Below are 10,050 nucleotides of genomic sequence, written 5' to 3' on the forward strand. Positions count from 1 at the left end.
TTTAAAATGGCAAAAATATCCCAAAGGACATTAAAAAAAAGTTATATGAAGTCAATATGTGAAAAGATATTCAATTTCCTTATCAAGTTATCAAGGAAAGACAAATAAAATCCGTACTTGGAGCAATAACATCAACAAGAAAGTTATAATGATGATGACAGAAAATACCAAGTGTTGGTACAATGGGGATAAACTGGGTATCACATGCTCTGCTACCAGGTCTGAAAATTAGTTTCAAAAAGAGCCTTTTGGAAAATATTTCGCAGTGTGTGAAAAAGAAGACATGTACGTGTATGGTTAAACCACTACCAGGGAACCTGGATGGCTCAGTTGGTTGATCTCAGGTCATGATCTCATAGTTTGAGCCCTGCCCTGGGCTCTTTGCTGCCAGTGCAGAACCCACTTTAGATCCTCTGTCCCTCTCTCTCTCTGTGCCTCCCCCACTCACACTCTCTCTCTCTCTCAAAAATGAATAAGGATTAAAAAAATTCCACTATCATGTATACACCCAAAGGTAAACATTCAAGTCTCACAAAGAGAAAAGAATGTGCATGTGAATGTTATCCTAACTTTCCCAAACTGAAAACCACTCATGTGAAATTAAACATTTGCTATTCAATATCGATATTCACAAATAACATGTTGAATTATAAAGATAAAAAATAAGTGAATGCTGCATTCACTCATTTGTGTGAATAAAAACTGCCTTAAAGTTTTCTATGCTCTTAGATGTCAGAATTTTGGTTACCTAGTGAAAGGATTGAAACTTTAGGAGGGAGAGTAGGGTATCTGTGGAAGGTGCCAATATTCTACATCCATGCATTTTTAAAAATCTAGGTGTTCAATATAGAGGTCTATTTAGTTTGTTACATTTCATTGAGCTGTGAGTTTATGACCTGTGTGCATATGACATCAACACTTTAAAATATACAGATCAGGGTGCCTGGGTGGCTCAGTTGGTTGAGCGTCCGGCTTCGGCTCAGGTCAGGATCTCACAGTTCATGGGTTCGAGCCCCACATCGGGCTCTGTGCTGACAGCTCAGGGCCTGGAGCCTGTTTCAGCTTCTGTGTCTCGCTCTCTCTCTGACCCTCCCCTGCTCATGCTGTCTCTCTCTGTCTCTCAAAACTAAATAAAAAACACTAAATTTTTAAAAAATAAATAATACGGATCAACAAGAAAACATGCTGGGAGAGTACTGGTTTCTTGGGTTGCCATCATACTATCCAGTTTTTTAAAACTATCAAATAATTCTACTCTGCAGAGCTTTTAATGAAATGCTGTAATTTAAATAAGTATGGAATACTTTGTGAATGTGTGGGTCATCCTTTTGCAAGAGACCAAGCTAATCTTCTAGTATTGTTCCAAATTTAGTATGTGTGTTGCCAAAGCAAGCATAGTATGCTGTAATTTTAAGTTAAAAATTAAAATATGCCAAATGGACAACCACCAAATTGAAAGGGGTAAAATTTAGAATTCTTTCCAAAATAAAAAAGAAAGTTATAATAGAAAAACAGAACATAGAACCGGTGTAACTAACACCACACTATAAACTGGTAATTACAATCCGGAATATAACCATTAGTGCATTAAATGCAAATACACTAAGTACTCTTGCTAAAGTTAAATGAATTTTACTATCCCTAGAGGAAAGAAATTATACTTATTGTTGAAATTTTTTAATGGTTTTTTGGGGGGGGGCGTGGAGAGACAGAGAGGGGGAGACACAGAATCTGAAGCAGGCTCCAGCCCCTCAGCTGTCAGCACAGAGCACATCGTGGGGCTGGAACTCATTGACAGCCAGATCATGACCTGAGCTGAAGTCAGATGCTTAATTTAACGAGCCACCCAAGAGCACCTAATATTTTGAATGTTTGTTTATTTGAGAGAGAGAGAGAGAGAGAGAGAGAGAGAGAGAGAGAGCGCAAAAGCGCATGTGGGGGAGGGGCACAGAGCCAGGGACAGAAGATCTGAAGCGGGCTCTGTGCTGATAGCAGAGAGCCTGAAGTGGGGCTTGAGCTCACTAACTGTGAGATCATGACCTGAGCCGAAGGCAGCAGTTCAACGGACTGAGTCACCAGGTGCCCCAAGTTATAATTATTTTAAATACTTCATATGAAAAAATTAATATAGAAAGAATAAGAAAAATAGAACAGGTATAATGAAGATCAGGCAAGAACTTGTTGAATCCATTCTTAAATATGTGCACTTTTGCATTAGCCTTAAAAGCTACTTCTAGGGGCACCCAGGTGGCTCAGTCAGTTGAGCATCGGACTTCAGCTTGGGTCATGATGTTACTAAGTTCCAGCCCCACGTCGAGCTCTGTGCTGACAGCTCAGAGCCTGGAGTCTGCTTCGGATGCTGTGTCTCCCTCTCTCTCTGACCCTTGTGTTCTGTCTCTGTCTCTCAAAAATGAATAAACATTCAAAAAAAGTTGAGAGATACCTCAAATATAAGGATTCATACAAAAAGATGAAAAAAGTATTCCATGTAAATTTAAGCAACCAATATCTGGATACACATACCAAATAAAATAGAATTTAATGTTAAAGCAGTTTGCTATTTTTTTATTAATTTACAATTTTATAATGTTTTGGATGCAAAACAAACAATTTTATCTTAAATGTAAATGTGCATTTATAAACACAATAATCATAAATACATTTATGTACATACATTCAAATACAAATACACAGAAATACAAACATATCATTTAGTGTGTAACGTGTTGTACATATCTTTAAGTGTACCACGAATTTAAGATGTGTTCCTCTATTTCTTTGACAGAACATGTAATATATATATATGTATGTATGTATATAATCACACATATATATCAGGCAAAACAAATTCATTGTTTCTAATATTTAAAACTTCAGTTCTTCATATGAGCTTTATGATACAAATGTAGCAAAAACCAATATTAAAATAATTTGTAAAATTGTAGAAATGTCCATTTTCTTCCTTTCGGTAGCCACAGGCCAAAAATTACTCATCAATAAAATGGATTCATGGTTTACCCCTCCAAATGACCATTGCCCCATCACTTCTTGAGAAAGGAAGACACTACCCTAACATTATGCTTCACCTTGGGTCATGGGACTGCACCTTGGGAACCTACTTCTGTCAACATGCCCAACTGGTATTTTCACCTTATTAGAAAGAAAGTACCTTATACAGATTCCCAAATGCATAAAATTTTATCCCAAGCAGAATGCATTTTTAATAAGCAACACTTTACACAATATCTTTTAAAAAAATCTGCAAAAAACCAGCATTTTCTACAATAGCCAAATCATGGAAAGAGGCTAAATGTCCATCACCAGATGAATGGAAAAAGAAGATGTGGTATATATACACAATGGAGTACTACATGGCAATGAGGAAGAATGAAATCTGGCCATTCGTAGGAAAGTGGATGGACCTCGAGGGTGTCATGCTAAGTGAAATAAGTCAGGCAGAGAAGGACAGATACCATACATTTGCATTCATATGTGTAACAGGAGAAACCTAACAGAGGGCCATAGGGAGGGGAAGGGGGAAAGAGAGTTGGGGAGAGAGAGGGACGCCAACCATGAGAGACTATTGAATACTGAAAATGAACCAAGGGCTGAAGGGGGAGGGGGAGGGGGGAAGGGGGTGATGGTCATGGAGGGCAGACACTTGTGGCGAGAAGCACTGGGTGTTATATGGAAACCAATTTGACAATAAACTATTATTTTAAAAAATCTGCAAAAAATAGATCTCGGTTATCTGACTCCGGTTTAAATGGCTATTCCACATGAAAACATTTTAAATATACTCTTCTCCCTTCATAACATCTTATTTCAAATACCTAGGGTTGTGAGGATGTAATGTAAAATTCATTACTTATCCCTCAATGGCTGTACTATCTGAAACTGAATTTACCCACCAGTTTCACTTACTGCTCTTCATTCTTCAGTTTCCTAAATGACAATGTATATTGGTGCTCCTGTTTTGGGGAGCTTTTCCTACAGTCCTGTTAGCACTTAATGTCTGGAAAGTTTATTGTGTCAGACTGAATGCTGTATTCTTTTTTTTTTTTTAAGTCTTATTTATTTTGAGAGAGAGAAAGAGAAAGAGTGCATCAGTAAGGGATAGGCAGAGAGAGAGAATGCCAAGCAGGCTCCTCATTGTCAGTACACAGCACAATGCAGTCTCCCAAACTATGAGATCATGAGCTGAAACTAAGAGTTGGACGCTTAGCAAACTGAGCCATCCAGATGCCCTGAAAGTTGTATTCTTAATGACTTCTTTATGATCTCCAAATTGTTTCCGCAATAATCACTATTAGAAGCTGAACTCCTGTACTGCAAACATTAATAAATTTCAATTACATAAATATTAACATGATTATATTTCACTTATAGTTGCCATTCACATTGTTATTTACTTAGGAGCAGAAGGTCACTTATTCTTGTTTGCTACTCTTGTGACTATTTCATAGCTGTGCTTTTACAGTGAAGGGGATTATGAATAAACAAATAACCATTTGAATAAACATACAGTTTACATATTTATGACAAGCTTAAGTGATTCTTGTTCCTTTCCAAGGAAAGCAGAGGGTAGACAGTCTGGAGTCATAACTCATGAGGATGTAGGGACTGACAGCAGGGAAACACACGGTGATTAGCATAGAAGTGTTATTCAGCCACAGGCTGGGGTTGTTATACACTACCAAACAAATCTGCAAGAAAGTGGACAGTGCCCACAAGAACACAAAGGTGCTCACCAGGACAAGGATGCTCTTGGTGGCTCTGGTCTCAGGGGAGGATCTGGCAGAGGGATTGTTCCGAAGAATGTGCTGGACCCGCTGCTTGTGTCTGTGCAGGATGAAAACCATGGAGCCGCTGGCCCAGATTGTGAGCCCCAAATAAAAACCATCATGGAACAATACTGCTGCTATATACAGTAACTCTGCTATATAGCCACTAGTTATGGAATAACAGTAGCCATGATCTCTTTTCCTTGTTGTGTTTGTATTGCTCCTTTTACTGGTTGTAACGAAAAGCATAATAATATTTAGCATCATGTGCAGGACCCAGCAGAGGATGTTGGAGGTGCCCATGTACTTCAGAGATTTCACTTTAAGCCCTGCCCACCTAGAGTCCATGGGACTGATCATGACCACCTGGAAAGCCGTCAAGAGGCAGATAGTTCCAATGGCCACATCCCTGCCCCCTTTGTGAACATAGAAAACAAGTTTGCATTCAAAATCACTAAGGGAATATTTCACATCCAAATCTGTCATCATTTGGGGGATTCCTTTGGAAGTAATAACTAAGAGATTAGCCACAATCACGTGCTTGAGAATCAGATCTGTGGACCTTGCCCTGCATTCTGTCAGGTGAAGGAAGAGATAATGGCAAAGAAAAGAGAAATTCCCCAGAATCCCAACCATCATCAGTAATAGAAAGATCACGCTCATTGCCAAATCCCTGTTGGCCTTTCTGTCAGTTCCCAGGGGGTGATAGACATCTTTCGAGCCAGAGATTCCTGCATGGGAACATGAGGCATGAGAAACATGTGTCATGTCAGCTTGAAGTCAATATTTTCTTCTTACTTTAGCTCCCACTTAGAAATAATTGTTTAGGGGCACCTGGGTGGCTCAGTCGGTTAAGCGTCCGGCTTCGGCTCAGGTCATGATCTCACGGTTCGAGCCCCACGTCGGGCTCTGTGCTGACAGCTAGCTCAGAGCCTGGAGCCTGCTTCAGATTCTGTGTCTCCCTCTCTCTCTGAGCCTCCCCTGCTCGCACTGTCTCTCTCTGTCTCTCAAAAATAAATAAAAAAAACATTAAAAAAATAAAAAAGAAATAATTGTTTATAGCTAACACACTTTAACAGGTTTTCAAGTATTGACTATTAATGTTAGGTGCTTTCTGCAGAGTATCATTAATACTAGGAAGGGGGTGTATGTACATCCTGGTTCTTCACAACTTCATGAGAGTGTGAGTATGAGCATTTTCATGGAAAAAATAAGGAGCACTGAGGCAGAGAAAGGTTAGTGGTTTGTCAAATTCTAACTGTTTTTATGGAAATGGGGAGATTTGAACCTCGCTGGGCTGGTATAATGGCAGTGCCTTCAAGCACAATGCTCTTCTAACAAAGCTAGTTAGATGTATTCATCAAAATACAGGAGTATATTTAGATGTTTCTGTACATACTATTTTGTACTTGGCATTTTTATATTTTTGTAACAAGTTTCCATTTCCATGTAAATTTTTATTGTATAGGCTAAGACCTATTATGAATAAGGTTAAATATCTTAAAAAATCTTATAAAATCTTCATAAAATAAGACCTATTATGAATAAGGTTATGCTTTTCTTCATAGAATCTAGATGCACTGATTGCAGTATAATTGGATACAGATCTGCTCCATGACAAATTGTATAGAATGTACTACTGGCTGTGAATTGGATTGGCCACAGAAACACTAATTTATATCAGCAATGAAATGATACCTATCACAAAAATCACTTAATGCTCTATTGTGCTGTGAACTATGGAACTTGAAACACCAATATGTGATAAAGTACTATAGAGTAGAAACTCAGTATCACTAATTTCAAATTCCAAACTAATGTGTTTAGTAACATGACTTGAGAAAACACATTGGCGGGGCACCTGGGTGGCTCAGCTGGTTAAGCATCCGACTCTTGATTTTGGTTCAGGTCACGATCCCAGGGTTGTGAGATTGAGCCCCGTGTCGGGCTCTGCACTAACAGTGTGGAATCTTCTTGGGATCCTCTCTCTCCCTCTCTTCTTCTGCCCTTCCTCTGCTTATACTCTCTCTCTCTCTCTCAAAATAAATTAATTTAAAAACTGAAAACACATTGGCAATGCAAGCTTTATTAAACATGTTTTCCTATAATACATATACAAAATGAAATCTGAGATGTGAAAACTTGTACATTTTATAAATTGAAATTTCAGAGCTTGCGATTGATAATATTTCTAAACCAGAGAATTGCTCACAAGATACTTTTGTGTCTAATTGCCATCTGAAATCATTTTGTAACATTGCCATTTCCTTCAATGCTCCCCCCTAATTACCAAAGATGAGGAAATGGTCTTACCAAAATCAATGGATCATGGATATTTTCAATAGGAAAAAATTAATGTCTCTACTAATCACGTCATAAACCTTAATCATGTCATACACCGTGAGAGAAACATTTCTCCTTGAGCCATTGTCATTCATATGCACTGCTTCTGCAAAGGATTTGATAATTCTGCAGATTTTTTTCCTAGCTTTTATGAACCATAAAGGTATTATATGCATCTGCAGTAATCCTGACTCTCAGCTAGTAAGGTAGCCTGGATGCAGATCTATTTTAGATCTACAGACATTCACATTAAAAATTAGATTTCATTATCACTTGGATTAACACCAACTGTCACTGTCAGAGTTCTACTAAATTACATCAGGAGCCATCAGGGATTGGTGAAGGTCCAGGACCCTGTCTTTCTTTACTGATTCAACGCAAGCATCAGAATTCATCCTCCTTTCTGTGTGGCTTTGAAACTGGACCAGGCTGAAATCCAGGATTCATTTTATTTCCCCAATATGATCACTTACCTAGACTCCCAATACCCTTCTTGGCTTGCAGACTCTGCCCCTTAGACTGACATAGAATTATTCACTGGAGTCTCTTTGGCTGCTGGGACGCGCATGGGGGTAACAGCCAGTATCGTGTGAGAGAGAGGTTAAGCTGTCAACCCACTAGATATGGGCTTGTGATTGTATGATGTCACCTCCCCGTGGAACTACAATTTTCTCTTCACCTGCAGTCACGATGAGAGTACAGGTGTGGGGGGCTGGGAATATTTGTGGCAAACTTTTCCCCCCAATTGTTAATTGCTGAAATCAACAGCAAGTTTCTAGTCATCATCCCCAACGAGACCTTTGCAAGTGATGGGAAGACGCTTTCTTCTCCTCGATCCCGGGAGGCAGACAGGGTTTCATAGGAAGGAGCAGGAAACACTGAAGTCTGACACGTGTGGGACTAGCCATGACACATGTGTATCTTACTGCATTCTCTGTTCCCTTGAAATGTGTTTCTACAGCAAATGAATTATTTCTTAGTCTTCAAGCCGGATATATTGCAAAATATAGTGTACCAATATTCACCATTTCTACCACCCCTTGTAGATATAGGGAATCTAAACAGAAGAATAACCGTAGAGGGGCACCTGGGTGGCTCAGTTGGTTAAGCATCTGACTTTGGCTCAGGTTATGATCTCACAGTTCATGGGTTCCAGCCCCATATTGGTCTCTGTGCCGACAGCTAGCTCAGAGCCTGGAGCCGCTTCAGATTCTGTGTCTCCCTCTCTCTCTGACCCTTCCCTGCTCATGCTGTCTCTCTGTCTCTCAAAAATAAATAAAAAACATTAAAAAAATTTAAAATCTTTCACAAATTACTGCTAATAGTTTTACTTAATTCAGAGATTAACAAATAGATAAGTATATTATCTGAAGTCAGTAATGATTTAGCTTCCATCTACTCTATTTTGTCACATGTTAAGTATTTCATGTCCCATTATTTCACCCACAATAGTGTTAAGAAATTCTTGTGAGATGTGCCATTGTACCTTTGTTTCTGGCATAAAAACAAATGTCAAAATTAAATATAAAATAAAGACATGACTTGGAAATTCTCTGAGCAGACAAAACCATGGAGTAAAACTCTATTTAGCTTATTCTACAAAACAAGCAAAACTTCCCTTAGGTCACTTCTTGTAAATACCTCTGATAATCATAAAAGAAACTTAAGTTATCCTCCTAAAAACAGTAGAAGATAATCACTTTTAATCAATCCCCTGCCTTCTGAAAGCCCCCATTATAATAACTAATCATCATAAAGGTTAAATTGTTTGCTTATTTTCACTTTATGAGCCATCCTATAACATCACGCCCTTGAACTTCATGTCAGTTTTTCACTGTAAAAAGTCCCAAACCCCGAACTGCCCTTATATGTACCATAAGCTCTTACTAAATGGTGCTTATTGGGGGACCTGGGTGGCTCAGTCGGTTAAGCGTCCGGCTTCAGCTCAGGTCATGATCTCACGATTTGTGGGTTCGAGCCCCGCATTGGGCCCTGTGCTGACAGCTAGCTCAGAGCCTGGAGCCTGCTTCGGATTCTGTATCTCCCTCTCTCTCTGACCCTCCCCTGCTCGCACTGTCCCTATCTCTCAAAAGTAAATAAACATTAAAAATTTTTAATGTTACTTATTGATTTGACACATCCCAATATGGAGACAGTCTGAATTCATTAAATCCAGCTTGTCATGGGGCAGGTATCTATAGTATCAAACTGTAATCAGTGCATTGCATTTTATTATAACTTCTAAATCTTTATTCAAAACTGACACTGGTTTATAGGATAAAGGCAACACATAAATGGAAATGTTTTACAACCCAAACTACAAAATAGAATGCTACCAATCTAATATAAAGTGATGGGTATACAATAAGATTAATAACATTAAATAGATCTGTATTATACAAAGCCTACAGATCACTAGCTTCCTTGGTAGAGGATGATGGTTAGATGCACTACCATTTACCGCTCCATCCATGTTCAAGTCCCCACTATGCTACTAACTAGCATAATCACCTATCCTCTCTCTGCCTTAATTGTCCCCATCTTTACCATGAAAATAATATCAGTGCCTGTCACACAGATTTGTGAAGAATAAGGAAGGTACTATGGGCTTCATAGTAATGATTCATAAATTAACATTATCTTTATTTTTTTAATAGTTTATTGTCAGATTGGTTTCCATACAACACCCAGTGCTCTTCCCCACAAGTGCCCTCCTCCATCACCACCACCTCTTTTCCCCCCACCCCCATCCCCTTCAACCTTCAGTTCATTTTCAGTATTCACTAGTCTCTCAAGTTTTGCGTGCCTCTCTCTCCCCAACTCTCTTTCCCTCTTCCCTTACCCCGGTCCTCCATTAGGTTTCTCCTGTTCTCCTGCTAGACCTATGAATGCAAACATATGGTATCTGTCCTTCTCTGCCTGA

The 10,050-nt window shown here is 39.0% G+C and overlaps 1 protein-coding gene and 1 non-coding gene across 2 annotated transcripts; both read right to left on the minus strand.

Annotated features, from left to right (window-relative positions):
- Positions 1-1,289: 1,289 nt before the first annotated feature.
- On the minus strand, positions 1,290-1,394 carry LOC115281309. The gene has a single exon (XR_003904223.1). It is a non-coding gene; the product is annotated as a U6 spliceosomal RNA (small nuclear RNA).
- Positions 1,395-4,547: 3,153 nt separating this feature from the next.
- On the minus strand, positions 4,548-5,552 carry LOC115279872 (vomeronasal type-1 receptor 4-like). The gene has a single exon (XM_029924373.1). The coding sequence runs from the start codon at positions 5,550-5,552 to the stop codon at positions 4,548-4,550; it is 1,005 nt and encodes a 334-aa protein (XP_029780233.1).
- Positions 5,553-10,050: the final 4,498 nt, after the last annotated feature.

The sequence above is a fragment of the Suricata suricatta genome, chromosome 16, assembly GCF_006229205.1.
Source record: "Suricata suricatta isolate VVHF042 chromosome 16, meerkat_22Aug2017_6uvM2_HiC, whole genome shotgun sequence".
NCBI lineage: Eukaryota > Metazoa > Chordata > Mammalia > Carnivora > Herpestidae > Suricata > Suricata suricatta.

Excerpts from the sequence above, each read along its gene's own strand:
- LOC115279872 (XM_029924373.1), bottom strand. The coding sequence starts at position 5,552 with ATGACACATGTTTCTCATGCCTCATGTTCCCATGCAGGAATCTCTGGC.